The 21,031-nt window shown below is 36.7% G+C and overlaps 2 protein-coding genes across 2 annotated transcripts in view; both read right to left on the bottom strand.

Moving 5' to 3' along the window:
• LOC140161897 (medium-chain acyl-CoA ligase ACSF2, mitochondrial-like) overlaps positions 1-9,211 on the bottom strand; it is a 30,222-nt gene extending 21,011 nt beyond the window's left edge. The window contains exons 1-2 of the mRNA XM_072185196.1: positions 9,038-9,211; positions 529-657 (exon numbers count right to left, since the gene is read on the bottom strand). Coding sequence (XP_072041297.1) covers positions 529-657; positions 9,038-9,211 — 303 coding nt within the window. The remainder of the gene's footprint in view (positions 1-528; positions 658-9,037) is intronic.
• Positions 9,212-14,201: 4,990 nt separating this feature from the next.
• Positions 14,202-21,031, bottom strand: part of LOC140149609 (medium-chain acyl-CoA ligase ACSF2, mitochondrial-like) — a 42,898-nt gene continuing 36,068 nt past the window's right edge. The window contains exons 16-18 of the mRNA XM_072171692.1: positions 20,534-20,594; positions 17,273-17,341; positions 14,202-16,662 (exon numbers count right to left, since the gene is read on the bottom strand). Of these exons, the coding sequence (XP_072027793.1) occupies positions 16,603-16,662; positions 17,273-17,341; positions 20,534-20,594 (190 nt within the window). The 3' untranslated portion in view covers positions 14,202-16,602. The remainder of the gene's footprint in view (positions 16,663-17,272; positions 17,342-20,533; positions 20,595-21,031) is intronic.

The raw sequence follows: 21,031 nt of genomic DNA, 5'->3' as shown, positions 1-21,031 counted from the left end.
ATTGTGTTGTACTTGAATAATCTTTCTTTCAAACTTGAAATGAAATGAATTGATGCATGCGTTATGAAATCACTCATTTCTTTGCAATCAGTCAATTGATTCAAGTAAAATTAGCATATGTGATGCGATCAAGCAAAATCAGTCGAAACTCGGAAATATTGATTTTGAGATATAGCCAGACAAAGGAAATATTTCCTTTTGATTCCTTTTGTTTTGGAAGCTCTTTAATTGCTCATATCTTTGGAACTGGTTGTTCAATTGCAGTGGGGTTTTCTGCCAAATACAGCATTGTAAATGCTTTGTACTATGCTATCAGAAACTGAAAATTTAATATTTCCGAGTTCCGACTGATTTTGCTTGATCGCATCACATATAAGATGCATAATAAGATGGGCTACACGCTGTATTTTTGGATTCTGATCGACTTATGTCCAATTCATTCACCCGGTAATTTTTCTGGGAAACTCTGTATATCCTAAATTAATGAAACTGTACATGTATTGTACACGATCAATGACATAATCATACCGCTATGATTCCTAGTTGCGTACACGCATATAGTCCTATTAGCCATTCTGCGTGGTTAGCGCCCCAGAATGCCATCCGATCGCCTTTTTTCATGCCCAAAGATAACAATGATGCCGCAAATTGTTGACTCTGAAAAAGAAAGAAACAAATTGAGGCAATTCTAAAATGAAAAATCATAATCATTGGCTTAGGAAGATTTTCAATATGGAAGGGGGGGTGACCAAACAAAAAAATTTAAAATGTATTTAAACCTATTGAAAACGCCAAATGCAGTCACAACTCAGTCATATTAGTAAATCGACAAAACAAATGGGGAATGCGGAAAAGAGCTGTATTAACGAAAACAAAGTATGTACCTTTTCCTTTTTTGAAATAACATCAAACATATCAACAATAAAAAAAAAAGTCCCAAAATTTAAAATAAACATTAAAGCCATAAAAAAAATTACCGTTTGCTGAGGAGGACACCCTCACTGTTTTAAAAATTCAGATTTTTACACGATTGTAAAGTCCTTCAGTAAACTAACATACCCTACAAATAGATGCTGTAGTTGTGACAAAATCTGAGATTTTGAAAACGACGGAGTACGTCGTGAATACGTTGTGTAATTATTATGATAGGAACACTGTACGCGCATGGCGTTCGGGAAGGTCATAACAGGACTGGCCTCAGTCACGGTCGACACGCATTGGCAACATGTCATATAGAGGCGCTGCATGCTTTTATCGATTGGCTCCAAACAAAGGATTTGAACCGGTGTCCTACACCGTAATCATGGCGCAGTGCAGTCCATTCAATCAAATGTTGTCATCAAGGGCATCAACCTAGTTGATCGTGAGACGAACTGTCGCGGTAGATTGCAATCATGCTTTTGTTGAATGCATTTGAGAAGTCCGCCATATTTACGGTATGATACGTCATATGCACAAATTCTATACGCTGGAATTATATATGATTTCTTTGTTTTATCTCATCTTTTTAGTTCAAAAGGGGCATGTCTAACAGTAAACTATCATTTTGGGGAAAGGAAATACAATTCTATTTCTTATGGAAATGTTATAATAATTGGTTTGATCTTCCAAAATAAAACAAGAAACTAATTTTCCACTCGATGGCTCTATCATTACCGGGAACTGGAGTATGAGGTCTTTCCCTTTTCCAGTAACCTCTACTTTACCCATGTCTCCCCCTTAAGGGATCTAAAATGAGCGTTTATTGCGTTTCGACAGTATTTTTTGTGGGACATGAGAGTACCTCAGACCTATCGAATTGCATTCTGAATACGAAGCATGTCTTTCTGATATCAAATAATTGTCATTTTTTGAAAATCACAATATAATACAAATTTTATGACAAATTATAAAAATTTGATATGTTTCAAATTTTTGATATATAACAGTCCTCGAAGTAAATTATATCCACCAAAAAAACGTTGACAACGTAAAGAAAGCAGCAAGTTTAAAAAGCCCCCACCTCGGCTCACTTTTTGAAACTTGGTCCCATTTGTAAAAGATACTGATTTAATCTTTGTCATAAGTATCAACTTAAAACATTTCCAGAAGTGTTATGTATCTTTAATGTGCCGATGCGATATTAAGTTGTTCTGGAACGATCAGAAAGGTTATTATGTTGTTCTTGGCCAATATCCTATTATGTTTTGTTTTATAATAATTATTAAGTTCATGACCAATGATTGAATTAAACGAATAACAAGTAGGCATGTTAATGGCAATGATGCTATTGTTTTAAACGTTAAAAACACCGATTTGCTGTTGATATTCAAAATGGGACCAAGTTTCAAAAAGTGAGCCGAGGTGGGGGCTTTTTAAACTTGCTGCTTTCTTTACGTTGTCAACGTTTTTTGGTGGATTTTCTTTCTTTTTATGTATGTATCCAAGCAACTCTAAGCTTGGAAAGTCATCGGGTTTCGAAGTACTCCATAAAACGAATAGAACGAAACATAGATGTTTGAAATTATATGTTATCCTTGATTTATGACAGTAAATAATTTAATAAAACTTTAACAGCCGTTTATTTTTAAAACTTGCTGGTCACAGCTACCGCGTGACTGTAATGTTGATAGGGATACATATACATTTTAATATACTTCAATTATTCAAGGCAACTAAGAAAATGTAAATATGAACAACACATACCCAATGTTGACGATGCCAGCGAGACACAGAGTCAGTCCGATTTACTTCAAATTGAAGCTGAGAAATGCGTGTATTATGTAGCAAGGCTTATACTACGGAAGCGTCTAAGTGCCACGACTTAGCAAGATAATTATGTTTTAATGATTGTGGTTTTTGTAGCCCTGCGGGGCAATCTAGTTGGATATTCAGATTTCGCGGTTGATAGTTCTTTGTAGCCCTGCGGGGCAATCTAGTTGGATTTCCCTATAAAGCGGCGGTTGTTGGCGGTCTATCGCGGTTTGTAGTTTTAATTTCCTCATTCTTCATGCCAACCATGATTGTGGTTTTTGTAGCCCTGCGGGCAATCTAGTTGGATATCCAAATTTCGCGGTTGATAGTTCTTTGTATTTGCGGGCAATCTAGTTGGATTTCCTATTAAGCGGCGGTTGTTGGCGGTCTTTCGCGGTTTGTAGTTTTAATTTCCCTCATTCTTCATGCTCTACCCTCTATCGGGGTTAATTTATAGTTTAAGCTTGTTGGATAACTATACTTCGCGGTTGATAGTTATTTAGATTTATAGAGCTAGTCGAATTTCCCTATTAAGCGGCGGTTGTTGGCGGTCTTTCGCGGTTTGTGGTTTTGATTTCCCTCATTCTTCATGCCCTACCCTCTATCAGGGGTTAGTTTATAGTTTAAGCTTGTTGGATAATACTTCGAGGTGTGTGGTTTTGAAGCCCTATGGGGCAATGTAGCTGGATGTCTCTATTGAGCGGCGGTTGTTGGTGGTCTTTCGCAGTTTGTGGTTTTAATTTGTTGGATATCCAAATTTCGCGGTTTGTGGTACTTTGTAGCCCTGCGGGCCAATCTAGTTGGATATCCCTAGTGAGTGGCGGTTTTTGGCGTTCTTTCGCGGTTTGTGGTTTTAATTTCACTAATTTTTCAGGATCTGGCCTCTATCGGTGGCTAATTTGTCTTTTAAACTGGTTGGATATCCATATTTTGCGGTTTGTGGTTCTTTGTAGCCCTGCGGGGCAATATAGTTTGACATGCCTATTGAGCGGCGGTTGTTGGCGGTCTTTCGTGATTTGTGGTTTTTAATTTCCCTCATTCTTCAAGCCCTGATCTCTAGGGGAGTGGGTAATTTATAGCTTAAGCTTGTTGGATAACCATACTTCTTTGTAGCTCATGGGCAATTTAGGTGGATATCCAAAATTCGCGGTTTGTGGTTCTTTGTAACCATGTAGGGCAATCTAGTTTAACATCCCTATTAAGCGGCGGTTGTTGGCGGTCTTTCGCGGTTTGTGGTTTTGATTTCCCTCATTCTTCAAGCCCTGCTCTCTATCGGGGTTCCGTGTGTCTGTGGTGGGGACAGTCCCTCCTTTTAATAGGCATTTGGGTATTTTTGCCGCTTTGCTAATTTGTCTTTACGTAACTATGACTTTAATGGCCTTCCATATTTGGTTGTATTTTTTTTGATACGTTTTTGTCCCTGCTGGCCTTCCATACTAGTGGAACAATAATTTTTCACACCTATAGAGTGTATGCAATAAACCAACCGGAACGGTATGACAATTGAAATGACAGTCATGTTAATACAGTTCTACGATAGCTGAAGATGACAAAGGGACAGGTCTCTAGATCGATTCAACAACCATTCATACATATCACATGTTTTATTGTCATATTATCATGCGAATCGCCCCGTGGTAGGACAGAACTAAAAATGAGCAAAATATTGGTAACCTGATCTAGTTTCTTGTGTTATTCAGATTTAAATAAATAAAGAAATTAATAAAAAGATTTCTTTTATTATTTGTACAGCTAGCGGCTGCACTATACATATAGGTTGTTTTTAAATAGGCCCTTAATGCAATAAATAATATCCCTGAGAATCAAACATCTTGCTTTGATAAAAAAAAAATAATATCATAATAGCACTGGATGATTAAAATTGTGTTATCCTTGATTAATGACAATAAAATCATTGTTTAATAAAATATTAAAAAAATAAGTTGGTCATCGGATTTCGAACTCGAGTCCCCGGATTAGGAGTTCAATGCCTTAACCATTACACCACGGGATTCGGCTGTGAAATAGCGTGTCGATGTACAATATTTATTATATGAATTGATGTGTCGTCCGAAAAGAACAAAAGAATTGTGAAAAACTTGATTTTTTTTGGCGAATGGGGTTCGGAATTAGTATGTACGGTATTTCAGAAATTGCTAGGGTATAATTGGAAGTGAATCTGAAAAAGTAGTGTGAAGGTGATAACCAGGTAGACCTGTAGCAGTGTCTAAAAATTCTGGATCAGTATGATTTGCCACTAATTTTCGCTATGAAATATCGCGTGAAATGGAAGCAAAAATATTTGTTTATTACGAACAATGATTGACTGTAGGATTGGTGGCCCTTTTTGAATTAATGAGTTGTCAAGATATTACACCTGGGACTGTAAATAACATTTAGCATGGTTTTAGATACATTTTGTACCCAGCGAAAAATAACATCGAACAATAGAAGTCAAGTGTTTTAATGTTAGCTGTAAATATAGTCTCGCGGGAGCATCTGTTATTAGTCTTCTTTATCAGTCTTTTTTTTAAAAAACTTGCTGGTCACGGCTACCGCGTGACTCTAATAAATCTAATGACATATTCTTAAAGTGTATGTAGCAGGAGGAAAAGCCGACGTCAATTGAAAATTTTGACCTTTCATATTGAAGATATGGATTTTTTCCCAAAAGACCTAATTTTTTTTTGGTGATTTGGGAAAAAAATCCATATCTTCAATACGAAAGGTCAAAATGTTCAATTGATCGTCGGCTTTTCATCCCACCTACATACACTTTAAGTATAAATCATCAGATTGATAAAGGTTACTTCAAGTACTGTTAAATATCAAAAATATCAATTTTTAATGATTTGCCATAAAATGTGTATTAAATTGCAAATTTCAAAAATCAAAATTATTTGATATCAGAATGACATTCTTCGTATTCAGAATGCAATTCGATAGGTCTGATGTGCTCTGATGTCCCACAATAAATACTGTCCAAACGTTCATACCCCAGCCCTTAAGGTCAATATATTCAATGCGACAATTGCCTCTGGCTTGTCTGGTAGCTTAGATTCATGAGTTCCTTATGTTTAGCCAGACGATGTTTGTTTGTTTTTTACATGAACACGGCACTTTTTGAAAGCCAAGGCATAATTCTTTTCAAATGAACCATAAAATTAAATCATAATAATGTTTCATCCTCGTACTTGGGGGGGGGGGGCACTCGCATTGGCACGCGACATGTGCCTGTCAATACATGTAGGTTTTAACGTTTATATTTACACTGTGTTTATTTTTCATAATTTGAAATTGAATCTTTGTTACTAATTTTAAAAGTACTAATTATAAAAGTATACAAGAAGGTAGAGAGCCTCATATTGTATTAGTTAAGGGTGTTGCAATAATTATGTGCACCCGGGGTGGTGGGTGGTGATTCTCAGAAATGGTCGGCCGTGTCAAAAGATCTCTGCCCCTCCTTACACATGAAAGAGTTTGGAGAACCTAATATTAAAATTGTCTTATCATACAGACGAATCCCACAAGCCATGGTCAGGATTTGGTCGGCCACTACTGGGTCCCCGCTGCACCAAAGTGGTGTTTTGACCGCCCAATTGTGCGAATAAAAGCCGCCTAACGCCTAGAGAAGATGCAAGGACAAGGAGGGTTAATAGAATAATAAACAATAGGGATAAGTAGAATCTGTGTGTTTTGCCGAAGTGAATTCTATTGTGTTGTAAACTTTCATCATTCTTTTGTCTACGTGTGTTTTCGCCGCAGGTGTAACACGGGTGATGGAATGCAGTTTAAAATTCCCGCCAAGGCCGAATCATTTCACATTTTGGGTGCATTGTAGCCGACGGGAACCCAGTTATGGCTGTCAGTGAGGTGTAGGAATGCGTGAAATGGGATTCGTCTATAGGCTAAATGCGAGCGAAATGCGCAGGAAAGTTTGCATATTGATCATTAGGGTGATTCAGAAAAGTATCTATAATATTGTTCATTTTGGTGTAAAAATGCATCATGCAAAATTTAATAAAATTTAGATCAACTTTGCAGGGTGCGCTTGGGCTTTGAAGTTTTGTATTTTGGTGCAACATTTTTCTCTAACAGTTTTTTCAGTAGTAGAGAATTGTTCCCATCATGCCTATTTACCCAAGTTATTCTACATTGTCGCATCTTTGATGATTGGTGACCATCTGTAGATTTGGTTTACTTAAAATCATATACTAGTCATGTAATTCATCAGAGTAAATTGTTTTTTATTAAATGGTATAAATCTAAAGAGGAAAGCCTGCAATAATCTATATCTAGAACATGTTTCAATCTCACTATGGGAAAGCATAATGTTTTTACTATTGTTTGCAAAAAAATGATTAGTGCTCACTTTGATTGGCAAGTCCATTATCTCAGTATCTTGATGAATATTTATACCATTCATTCATTCATTCATTCATTCATTCATTCATTCATTCATTCATTCATTCATTCATTCATTCATTCATTCATTCATTCATTCATTCATTCATTCATTCATTCATAGGCTATCCGAATGATAATATTTTTCTGTGGCCAGAGGACTGGCCAAATGTTTTGGCTGTTCCGTCTACTGCTTTCACACCATTGAAAAAATTGATATAAATTTTGAATTATCTCCACTTTTCAATATTTTCATTTAATTTTTCTTACATATTTGTTTCATTAATTCATTCATTCATTCATTCATTCATTCAATCATTTTATTTTCATCATCATAAATACATATATAATCAGCATAACAGAGATAAGCAATGTGGAAAATAATGATGTGATGAGGTAGATGCATTACAAAGCCAAAGGCCTGAAAGACAATGCATCACCTTTACATTATATAATATATAGTTTAGATATTTACACAAGAAAGAAAAATAAGTAAAAACAGAAACAAGACAACACGGAACCCATCTTGAATATCAAGAAAATCCCCAGATGGAAAATCAACTGTCAACACCAAGACCTACGCTGGAGATACATCTAGCGTCGGTTGCCAGTAGGAATCGCTCATCATCAAGTGTTGACAAAGGCAACAGTGTTGCTGAAACGTACACAAAGTAAGTGCAATTTCTGGATCAGATATCAAGAACTTAAATGAGTTTACTCTACTGATCCTGATGAATTTGTTCAACCAAGTTTTATAGCATAGTTTGAAAAGATGATTATTACTTTCTGGTGGTTGAGTGAAAATTACTAAAAATCCTCATAGACTTCACGCACAAAACTTCAAAGCCCAGGCGCACCCTCTAAAAATTATTTGAATTTCATGAAATTTTGCGTGCTGTATTGTTACACCAAGTTAAAAAATCACAACTTTTGTATTTTTGAATCACCCTAATGATCATGTCTTAACGTTTTTCAACACCTTTTTCGTTTGATCGCTTCCCCCCCCCTTCAACCTGTCAATAAATGCTTTTCCCCCCGGCCTGCTAAACAAATTTTGTCCCCCCCCGTAATTTAACACCCCGGGATGGAGTAGGCCCTACACATGATTATTATACCACCATTAGACTCAAATTTGTTCATATAATAGGTATTTATTGGCAAATGCAATAATGCAGAACCAACACTCGCATGTCATAGTAGCAGGGGCGTAGCAAGGGCCTTGGGGCCCATGGACAAGGAGAAGTGCGGGCCCTTTTAACATATCCTTTATCAGCCTTTATTTCATTTTCGCTTTTGCTCGAGCCCCTGAATCCTCGGGGGCCTATGGACTTCGTCCACTCTGTCCACCCGCTTGCTACACGTTTGCATAGTAGTTGTTTTTCAATCGCTAGGTCTCGGGTTCGAAACGTGGCAGGTGAAACCTTTTTATTATTCTTTTTACTCGTGTCTTCGACAGCACTATTCCATTTGCAATACACGGCCCTGAGTAAAATCATAGATTATAATCAATAATATATTAAATAATCTGTGGTAAAATTCAGACTTTTTATTCGACGTAAAATATTCAATGTAACATATCTACGTTATTTAATCTATTCCCATTCTATTTCCAGTAATGTTAGCTATAAATGTTTAATTTCTAATGTTTGATGACGTAAAATGTATAATATATTTCTACCAGATATTCTACGTAACATATTATCGATTTTACGTCTTTCTTACGTCTTTCTTACATCTTCTCTGGAAATAGAATGGGAATAGATTAAATAACGTAGATATGTTACATCGAATATTTTACGTCGAATAAAAAGTCTGTAGCTAAACCATCGAGCTACTAGTACTAATTGATAGCTACTATTAATACTATAGCTCGATGGATAAACAACAACACCCTTCGTACCTGATCTTTCATCTGCTGGAAAGTAATACTCTCATCATCCTCAAAGAAAACAAACATCTCCTTGTCAGGAATCCTCTTTACTGTTTCGTAAAACTGCTGACCTATCGTCAAACAAGTAAAAGGGATTTTTCGAGGAACATGGATGTAACTTCTAGTCAGCGTTGTGTCGGCCATCGTCACTGCAAAATGAATATATAGGCCCCTAGAAAATACAGAGAGATATTAAATATAGTCATATAAACATAGCAAAGAACAAGCATCTACTAAAATAATGTGCGAAGTCTGTGTGTCGGGGTGTGGGGGAGTGTGTGTGTCTGTCTGTCCGGCTATGCGTTTCGCTGCGCTTCGCCGATATTTCGGATATGGATAGGTATGGTTCAGCTATGCGGTAACCGCTCTTAGCTCTTCATTTAAATTTGAAAATAAAATAAAATTTTAACTTTATCTTTCAGTTTCCCTGTAAAGAATTGAATAGTCGACTAAGGAAATGCCGATAGCGTACAATTACAATAGCGCGCCATAGGAATGGCGGCTATATGCAATTAATGTTTATATTCGTCACGTCATTTTTGTCCAAATTATAAACATTTCCAGGTGTTTAGGGCACGTAAATGTATATCTTCAATACGAAAGGTCAAAATTGTCATATGATGGACGGCTCCCAGCTACATGCACTTTAAGTAGTACATTATCATTAGATTCATCCAGTTTACTTCGAGGACACTTCAGTTCTTCAACACAATTTGTTTCGCTTGTATTTTTTTCTGTCTGTTTTTTGCAACCCATCAGTATGCACATTTTACCAGATACCGGATTTGGAGTCATAAAGGAGGAGGACGTACGGGAAAGGGAATTGCTAATACGAAATGAAACAGATGAAACAGAATTACGTACATGGAATTTATTGTGATTTTACATCAATTAACACACGGAGCAAAATAATAAAGGTTTATCTAAATAAATCTTACCAGAGTCACATTGCAGCATAATTGAATATAATTCACATGCATGACCTGACAACAGTATTATTCGCCGTCACGGAGAAACTTAAACCAGAGGATGAATTAAACACTTCCCCTCTGAACTTAAACTAAGCATGGGCCACGAGATAGAGTCAACAAAGAGTGATATATTTATCTAAGCACGGGCAATATATCGCTCCACGGCGTGCAACTGATACACGGATAATACGGCGTTCACTCGATGCACGGGTATCATGGCTTACGCCACAATGATCAATTTACAATTATGCAAAAGACATGAAAGACGAATTATCGTCACAACAATAAAATTGTGTGTTTTTTGGTTACAACCATTATTACACAGCTACTTATTTGTGCATATGATAATTCAATCCATCTTTTTAAACCATTACCAAAGTCAAAATAATCAAAGCACCTTTGCGCAAAATTCGTATTTATCATACGCTTCGGCTTTCTCGAAAAAATCAATGAAGAAAATTGTACCTGGTAAATCATTTGTATCCGTATATTCAATAATATCCAGGATTAATCTGACACTTTCACCGATATATCTATCTGGTCATTTGAAATTACACAACTCAAACCCTTTATCAATCTATTTGCTATTACCTTAGCAGCAATTTTACAGTCCACACATTAAGAGAGAAATCGGCCTCCAAATTGTCAACAAAAATTTACCTTTACCATTTTTTGGAATCAATGAAAATAATGATGCCCTTCTGTGGCTTACATAATTTATATTGCCCTAAAGTTTAAAAAAATTAACATTTTTTTGCCTTTGAGTATTAATTTTGACATCATAAATATAATAGCTAAATCAATCATTTCAGAAATTAATCAAAATCTTACCTGCTTTGCGACACACACAAACTAATTGTGTTCCGTTTTTCTCGTATGACTGCCAATGCCATACATCTGTGCATACACACTATAATACGGAGTAGGCCTACGTATAGCACAGTGTGATTGTCCGGATCCAGTACAAAAGATGTCATTTCGTTATTTTTAAAGGTCATGGACGATGAAGTTCAATCTGGAACCGTTGATCTGTACCATTTCTTTGCAGGATTTGTGTCTTATTTAACATAGAATTACCATAGGCGTAGATCCCGGGGGATGGGGGGGATTTATCCCCCCCAATATTTTGTCAGGGGGATGGTCCATACAATCCCCCCCCCCCCCCCAATGTAACGCCTGTATGTGGGTTTCTGACCAAATTAGCCTCATATTTTTCCATTTTAGCCCCCAAAGTGCACATTTTTTCGCGCTTCGCGCGAATTTATTCCCTTTGGCACCATATTTCAACATTTTTGCTTCAAAATGGCAAAAATGGCGCATTTGTAACATAAATTTATTTTGTCGGCAAAAGGTGCTGAATTCACTATACTTCAAGCATTTATTCCAACCCCATCCCCCAAGAAATCTACGCCACTGAGAATTAAGAATCAAATAAACACCACTACTTCAACGAGAAGACAAATATCTTTAAGGGGGTTACTACACCCTTTGATAAATTTTTGCATTTTTCTCAAAAAGTAATAACACACTGGTAACAAAAGTTATGTATATTATAGGGGGCAAGGAATCCAGTTAATACTACACTGGAATTTCAATGACTCAATACGTTATTTATAATAAGAAAAGAGGTACCGCTAGAATGTACTTCATTTCTTAACATATATAATGAACTACTTAATTGTCTTGAATAACTGAAATTTCAGTGAAGTAATTGGATTTCCTTGCCCCTATAATAATTATGTGTAGTCATTTTTTTAAAGAAAAATGCAAAATTAGTCACAAAATTTATCATGCAGAGGGTGTAGTACCTCCTAAATCATTCTATTGTATAAACCGATTTAACCAACATAATAATGATGTATACCCGGTGGGCACAGGTTAGGATTTTGACGTTGAATAAACGTTGATACAACGTCGAAGTTTCAACCTAACCTGATTTCAACCAACTTTCAATGCAAAAATGAAGGAGTTTGAAATCCGGTTGAAATCTACGTGATTTCAACCTGATTTCGACGTCCGGAGCTCAAAATTTCACCCTGATTTCAACGTGATTTCAGAGTCAGGTGTGCCCACTGGGTACTATTTGAACAAGACGTACTGATTTCAGTGATTGTTGAGTGATTTTACACACTGCAAGCAATGAATCGATTTGTTCTGTTTTATTGGAAAACATATTTGTATTTTTAGCTGCCTCATTATTTTTTTAAGCTTTTTTAAGTACACACGTCACGACATTTCTCGCGTCGCGCCTCCCAGCAGTATTAAAACAAATCCACCTGACCCAATGCACCTCATTTGAACCAATCTCGCTCAGTCAGTGTTGCCGATGCCTTAGGCCTAATTCTTTAGGGACGCACCATTAGACATCAAGGGGGGGTTAGGAAGTTGGGGTCAGGGAAATAAAAGGGTTTTTTTCCGCCGCTATTTTTTTTTTAGTGTTGGTGGGGAAAGGTTTTTTTTTTGCTCATGTAGTGGGGAAAGTTTTTTTTCAAAACTTCCTAGCCCCCCCCTTTGAGTCTAATGGTGCGTCCCTTAAGCAGTGAAAGAGGCACAATTGACCTCCCAGTCCGCGCCAATGAGTTTAACAATATTACGTTTGTGAAGTTGCTATTCGATATTTTGACCTAAACAAATCCACCTGACCCAATGCACCTCATTTGAATCACAGCCGATGCCCTATAATTCTAATATAAAGCAGTGAAAGAAACATAAAGGCGTGGAGAAGCAATTGACCTCTCAGTCCTCGCCAATGAGTTTTACAATTTTACGTTTGTGAAGCTGCTACTAGTATTCGATATTGTGACCACCCCGGGGTGACCACTAACACTCGGTGGGGGACTGTGCAATGTATGACCCTCTAGGCCACCTATACTGCCCCAAAAAAGTATCCTTACACTTGGAGAAATAATCACAATTTCAAAACTGGTCGAACCATATTGGGGTAAATTTGTATTTTTAATAGATGCACTAATACGGCACATTATGACCAATGTGACTTCAAGAACTAAAGTTACAAGCATTTGATTAGACGAAGGTCCAGTTTTAAAAGTGACAAACTCCACGGACTAGACATCTGGTTTGAGAGTGTAAATGGCTAATTTGTGTGTGCCTTTAATTTAAAACAAAAGGAACAAAAGGAAACAAAAGAGCTGACAAATAAAATGAACGTTTAATACGAAAAGTACAGAGAATAAAAACTAAAATAAAAGCTGCTTTAAATAAAGCTTCATTGAAGAAACTGTGTTGTCTCTTTGTTGCGCTTGTTGGAATCTTTTTGCGTCCTGTATAGGCCAGTTTGTCACTATTCTGATGTTTGTTTGTCTGTTTGATATGTAGACTTGATTGGGTACAGTAAAAGCATCCACTTTACTGAGATGTTTAGCACCTAGTCAGTATATCCTTCAGGGATACAGTCAGCATGGTCAGTAGTTTAACATGGTGTGTGAGCATGGTCAGTAGACTTCGGTTATATATATAAATGCGCTTTTATAAATGCGCACGTGACCAGATGGCCAGCGCCATATTTGCATTACATCACTGTCAATCACTGAAATGGCGACCATTGAGGGAGTGACCTTGTTTCGTGGCTAGAACTGGCAAGGAACATTGGCTGGAGGTTCGATGCTATAAATTTGCAAGGATAAATCATGGATATCGAAGGATCATGATTATTGCACAGCACCTCCCCCCCATGTACAAACATAACTAATTTTTATTTATTTTTTATTTATTTATTTATTTATTGTATTTTCTCAAATTGCAAATTATTTACAGATTTTGGTGATTTTTTGGGTTATTTAAAAATAAAAATAAACGACCGACCCTACTTGAAAGGTCCGTCCGCCCGTAGAACAGGGTTTCTTTTTTTCTACGTCTTACTTATAATTTTATAAATATATTTGTTCCCCCCTTTCGGCTAGACAAAACCCCACCCTCCCCCCTTATTACACTCATAAATTAGTTGGTTTTTTTTTCTAAGTTTCCCCTTCCGTGTTAAGTAAAACTTTATAAGCCGTTTGAACCAAACTGAACAAAATTGACGTATACATTTACAATATACCATGACAATAATGTGTATGACGATCTAACTCACCATACGATACTAACCAAATAAACCATGATTTACAAACGTGATTGTACGTCAAATTGTCATGAGTGTGATGTATAGTATACGAGTCTTCCTCAACATCTTCCAGCCGGGATGATTAGCTCATGTACAGTCATCTACGTGTTTATACTCTAAATTGTACGTCAAAGGGTGTACAGATTACCGATTTAGCATGGGGGACACAAAAAGGTGCTTAAAAACACATTTTGAATTTGTTTTTTGTCCATTTTGATACTTATTGTGAGTGAGCGAGCGAATGAGTAAGTTAGGGTTGAGGAGGTCAGGCGGGAACATCTAGCCTATTTATTAGTTCGAGAGGGTCATTATTCCGAAAATGGCTAAAGTTACAGTTTCGTCAATTTACGTTAAAATTAGAGTAAAAATTAGGGTCAGGGGTATATTCAGTGGCGACACTACGTGTGGGGGCGGGGGGGGAAATACTTTTCTTGACTCCCAAATAAATAAATCCATGACCCATTCCTTCCGAAGAAAATGACAGCCCCCTAAGTTTCCTATCATCACGCGCAAAAATTATCAAATAACATCATCGGCAGCTACTCAGTTCTGACCTTACTGCCAGTAAGAGTCACATTTCGTCATCGATATGGCCAATTGCCACGCCCATTTAGCACGGAAATAATGAAATATAAGTTTTTAAATCAGCTATATCTAGCTTTTCCGTCATTAATTTTTGTTTTCCGTGATGGAAAATCCAAATAAAGAGTTTAGGTTTCGGGTCAAATTATTTTGCACTTTGCAATCAATGCCACTATTTTGCAAAAACGATTTTCCTTGTAACCCGTCATTTTCGCCTATACTTTTGCGTGTGGAATTTGTGTACATCCGGATACCTTACATCGTTGAACACGGTATGGCGACTTGTAGATGTCACGTGCGCATTTATAAAAGCGCATTTATATATATACCCGAAGTCCACTGATGGTGAAAGACTCATTATTGATTAGGCGCGGATATTAAAGGCACAAGTCCTTTGCGTGCATAGCAGAAAATTATAATAGAATGTTTGGAGTTTTCTAACTAAAATACTAACTGCATTCTGCATTATGTATTTATCTATTTATTTAGGCCTATGTCTATTTATTTGGTAGATAAGTAAGAAATTAGTAATATTCCATGACTCATCGGTTTATTATTGATTGTTGATAACTTAAAACTTGATTGATTGGTCGATTGATAATCATTTCACATTATATTCCTAGTTTATAAGGCCCTATGGAACGTCTATTAATTGTGAATAGCATCGTACATTAGATAACAACCAATGCGTGCATTTATTGAATAAGCAGTTAATGATTTACCATGCCAAAGGCTTCACCAAAGACTGCGCCAACATAATAACCATTATCAATACCGTTATATCAATTGCTTTAAGGAAAGCAGTACAGGTGGAGTGGTGTTTAAAAACCAGACTGATCTTCGTGCAAAAAGTTGCTATCGGTAACATAATTTTTTAATTGAATATGAACTAATTTTTCCAGTAGCTTGGAGCAGACAGGTAAAAAAGAAATTTGTCTGTAGTTAGAAAACTCATCTTCATTACTTATAAATGGGAATGACATGGGCTACTTTTAGATCATCAGGGTTTTGATTTTAATTGACTTTGCGCAACTGCAATTTTACTCGTCTCATAAAAAAAAGCCACCGAGTCCTTATTAATGGTCATACGCCAGCGGGAAAAGGAAGCCATGCATCACCCAGATTGTGTGAGCATTTTTTTGGAATTGTCACACAAAATAATCTGATATGCCCTACAACCTACAATCTATTTTTTGATATACCTTGTATACTATACTATACTATACTATACTATACTATACTATACTATACTACCGTAGAATTCCGTCTAGAAGCATATATGCCTCTAAACGAGGTTTTTTTTAACGAAAGATATGAAAGGCCAATACCCTTCTCAAAAACATTGCAATAGATTGGTCTTACAAATATACATGTTTGTACAGCCGCCTTTATCAGTAATATAGTTGTTCAAACTCCAAATAACGTTTTTGTTGAGAGTGTCTGCCTCTTGTCTCTTGTGTCAAAAAACCTCGTTTAGAGGCATATATATGCTTGTAGACGGAATTTTACGGTATACTATACTATAATATAATATAGTCTAGAACTGTACTATACTATACTATACTATACTATACTATACTATAATATGATATACTATACTATAGTGTATACTACATTTATAAGCATTAATAGCTCTACTCTAACACATTTATAATTCCATCACATCCATACTACACATTTTAAAAATGTATTCGATGTGAAACCCTATTTAATTTAAAAATGTGCTAACATTAAAAGGTGCATATTGTACATTTACTTGAAATATGTTAAGTCCGTCGACAATTGCTGCATTTTAATCAGGTTATTGAAATAACACCAACAACGACGACAGCAATAACAGCACACGGTTTCGCTTATGCCTATTCCGTAATTACGTCTAGCATTTCAATTACCCTCTTCGTCATCTCCTTGCGAGAAAACTGTGTGAAAAGAGGAAAATGGTATATTAAATTCAAGGATACATAGGAATGGACACAATAGAGGTAGTGCATATGATATATCATACCGTAATTATAGCGGACTACTCAAATGCATTCAACAAAAGCATGATTGCAATCTATCGCGACAGTTCCCCTCACAAATATAACAAATGCGTTACGATCAAATAGGTTGATAACAACATTTGATTGAATGGACTACACTGCGCCATGATTACGGTGAAGTACACCGGTTCAAATCCTTTGTTTGGAGCCAATCAATAATGTCACGCACAACCTCGATACAAGTTGTACCTGTTCACTTCATAATTATATAAAGACAATGGAACTGTGTGTAATTCTTACTAGTATTCAAAGACAAAATCATGTTCTCACCAATTACCCCTCTACATCTCTACGTGGATTTACATAACATAACCATGTTAACATGATTAAGAATGATAACCGCATCCAAAGACCACTGTTTCGACAGAGCGGTCATTGGTTACCCAACATGCCCAAAGACTCGCATCTTTTCAGATAGTTGCAATAATAAAACAGATCCCAGCATATTAGTGATAGAACTGACTATAGAATACGAATAGGGGTTTACCTTTCCAGTGTCCGTTGTTGGAAACCTATCCACGAATACAACATATTTAGGTACCAATAGCGCATGAACCTGTGAATAAAATGGCAAAGATTTGTTATCAGACCATCCTGCACACCTTTCTGCGATATTTACGGCCATTATGTCAATTCATTTGAAAACGTTTCCAACACAATCTATGAAAAATGTACAGACTTTTGCGCAAAAGGCGATAAAATCAAATCAAGTACCCCTATAACATGTTTTCACCACAATTAAAGCTTAAACATCTGAACGTAAATGTTGTAATTTATTGAATAAAGAGCATAGTTGAAGTTTTAAACAACTATAGCCATCCATGTTCAAAGCAGTTGATGAACAGTTGGGAACAGTCAGGAGTTAACACCCTACTCTGTTCGAAACCTGGCTGCGAGATACATGTGGACTGATGGCTTAACGTCCCCTCCGAAGAACGGAATACTTTCATGATTCATTTACCCAATTCTAAATGAACCATGAGGAGAGCGGAAGTCTGAATTTAATCTACAGAGGCTGCCAAATAATTTCAGATATTTTTCCCCAGCCAGCAAATCACCGCCGGGAATTAAACCCCGGACTTCATGCATTAAAGGCAAGTACCCTAACCATTAGGCCACGCTCTCCCACGTTGACGATGTTTCCAAATATTATGTTTCAGAGGTCAACAAGTGTGGCAAAGCAGAAAACTTGACAAAACACCTAGCTACACCTTAATCAAGTTGACACTACAAGGAGCATTAAGTTCACCTATGTGGAAGAATATGACAGTATACGTCCCTCATCTGAAGTTAAGGCGCCTTATGTGGGGTTTAGATGCCTTATCTGGGGTTTACGTTCTTTATCTGGAGTTAAGGCGCCTTATCTGGCGTTTAGACTGCGTTATCTGGGGTTTACGTCTCTTATCCACGGTTGTTTGATGTATATAGAATTGGCTTCATTATTAAGTAAATGCAAACTATAGGGGGCGCTATTTATCATAAGTCATATTTTTTAATTTGCAAGGGGTAGATAATCAATACTGCCATTAAAACAGATGGAATAGGTGAAACAAGCAACAATGAAATTTTATAAACATATTTCAATAAATAATAAAAGGAATTATTTGTATTACAAGCTTGAAAGCGTAATTTGCAGAAACTAAATAACGCCACCAATCTTGTCATAAATAGAAACATTTTTATCCAAAAAAGATTTAAAACTGCTGTAAAAGTAAATAATGTTGTAAATAAGGGGAAATTAATGTTGAAAACGACTCAAAAGCATCTGTATACATTAGCATGATACAGCTTTTAGCTGTTTAAGCCTAAAATTTGACTGTACATGATGATTTGTTTGAAAAATTAATAAATGATCACATGATACAACCGTGTATCTGGGGTTAAGGTGCCTTATCTGGGGTTTAGATGCCTTATCTGGTGTTTACGACCCTTATCTGGTATTTACGACCCTTATCTAGAGTTAAGGCACCTTACGTGTGATTTTGATACATTATCTGTGGTTTATGTTCCTTATTAAGGGTTAAGGCGCCTTATTTGGGGTTTGGACAGCTTTATCTGGGGTCTACGTCCCTTAATCTGGGGTTACGGCGCCTTATCTGGGGTTTAGATACCTTATCTAAAGTTTAGACTGCGTTAAGGTTAAGGCATCTTAGCCCCAGGTAAGGCTCGTAATAAACCCCGGATAAGGCCGTCTAAACCACAGATAAGATAAGATAAGATATAAGCAATTTTAGTTGTAGTTATTTTTAAATTTTGGCGACCATCTTGGGATTTTAAGGTCCTGTGCTGCTCTAGATTATTCCAATGGATTTCTAGACCCTGTAAACATGGGTATAGACACCAGAATCATACTTCTAGGACTTTCTGCACCCGAGATATAGCCAAATTAATTTTCACTTGCGGCCATTTTGAAATTTTGGCAGCCATCTAGGTCCTAGGTTGTTGTAAATGACTCTATTGGATTCCTTGATGCTGAAAACATGGGTATAGACATCAGAATCGTGCTGCTGGGTGCTTCTCTGACCAAGTTATGGTGATTTTAAGGGATTTTGGCCGCCATTTTGAAAAACGCCCTCTAGCGAGAGTTCCCCACATTTTTCGATGGGTCAGACTCCTCTCATTTTATTCAGCATCCTCAAATCTATATTTAAAAAAAAACACCTTCAAAACTTCTTGTACTCAAACCGAGAACGGGATTTCCATTCTGGACCCTACTAGTAGCCTGCCTTTCCCGGACACGTTAATCATTACTCATGAAGAGACCTGATGCCACCAACTACGAACATGACGAAGCTCTGTATTTATTGTATTTAAACCAACACATACAGAACAATACCTAGTTTCAATCTCACCACCCGTCACATCAGAAGTTAGGTGTCGTGAGAACTTTGTTAGACAGGAAAGGTGCCATTGTAACGGAGACAGGAGATCAGCTAAAGGAGGAGATACATAATATAACAAGCCCTCACCAGATGCGATTACCCAAAGTGGTCTCATCTGATCACCAAAGTGAAAGCGGACAAAGAACATCCTAAGAGAAAGCCTTCCAATGACAGCAAAGAGAGGAACAAAGGACTTGTGGTCATCCCATACGTAGAGGGACTTTCAGAAAGAGTTTTCTAGAGTTTTCAGGAAACAGCTTTTCCACCAACATGAAACCCACCGCAAGATTCGTAATACATGTATGTTAGTGCATCCTAAGGACAAGCGTGACCCATTACAATCGGACGAGGTAATCTACGAGATACTTTGCCAAAACTGGCCCAAAACTTATATCGGCGAAACTGTTGGTTGAAACAAGACTAATAGAACGCAAACCAGAAACTGAAAAAGAAAGCTTCAGTTTCAGAAATACACAAATCGGCTATTACACAACATTTTGCCCATTAAAATCACGTAATCAGTTGGATCGGCGAGACTCATATCATAGATCAAAAGTCCGACAAACAACACGCTAGCTATTAAAGGAAGCAATCTGGATCAGAAGTGGGGGAATGATACCATGAACAAGGATGAAAGGGCTTACAGACTGGGAAAAATTATGACCAGGTCATATGTAATCGGCAACGAGGAAAGAAGAGTGTTGGCGGTTCTAAAAACAGCTAGAAATACCAGACCAGTGCAAACAAGATTCTTGAAAGGAATTTAAATATTTCTGAGTGAGTATCAGTTTATTGGAACTGAAAAAGAACCTTTCACAATTAAACTAGCTATTCACATTTATTAGCGTATTTCTACATCGTCGTACCTTTCCACGGCAAAATTCAATGAGTTCGTCTTTTGTTACAGTGATCTTGCCATTCTCCTTTCTGTGTAAAGATAATTACATTAATAAAGAAACTGAGGTTAGTTGAATTTAAAGATTATTATGTTAAGGGGGTACTACACCCATTGATTTTTTTGCATTTTGTGAAGAAATTACAAAAAAAAATGGACAAAGTGGTATAAAAAATGAAGGGGCAAATCTTCTCGTTTTATTGGTGGCATCGGTATCAACGTAGCTTACATGCTTTTAAAAGTAGAAGCCAAAAGGTGGTACATCACTGATGATTTAAATTCACTTCATTTTGGAAAGCTTACTATCAACGGATTTCGTTAAAATTTTGGATATGTGTTGCTAACACGTTAGGGAAATAAAGTTGATATGTAAAATGGGAATAAGTGGTTCCTGATTTCTTTTATGACTTCATGAACTTGGTGCTCCACAACTATCAAAAAAAGGAACTGGTTAAAATGCTTCTATTTT

Source organism: Amphiura filiformis, chromosome 1, assembly GCF_039555335.1.
Source record: "Amphiura filiformis chromosome 1, Afil_fr2py, whole genome shotgun sequence".
In the NCBI taxonomy this organism is placed as follows: Eukaryota; Metazoa; Echinodermata; class Ophiuroidea; order Amphilepidida; family Amphiuridae; genus Amphiura; species Amphiura filiformis.
Note: the sequence above shows the minus strand (reverse complement) of the source record. Positions and strands in the feature narration are given on the sequence as shown.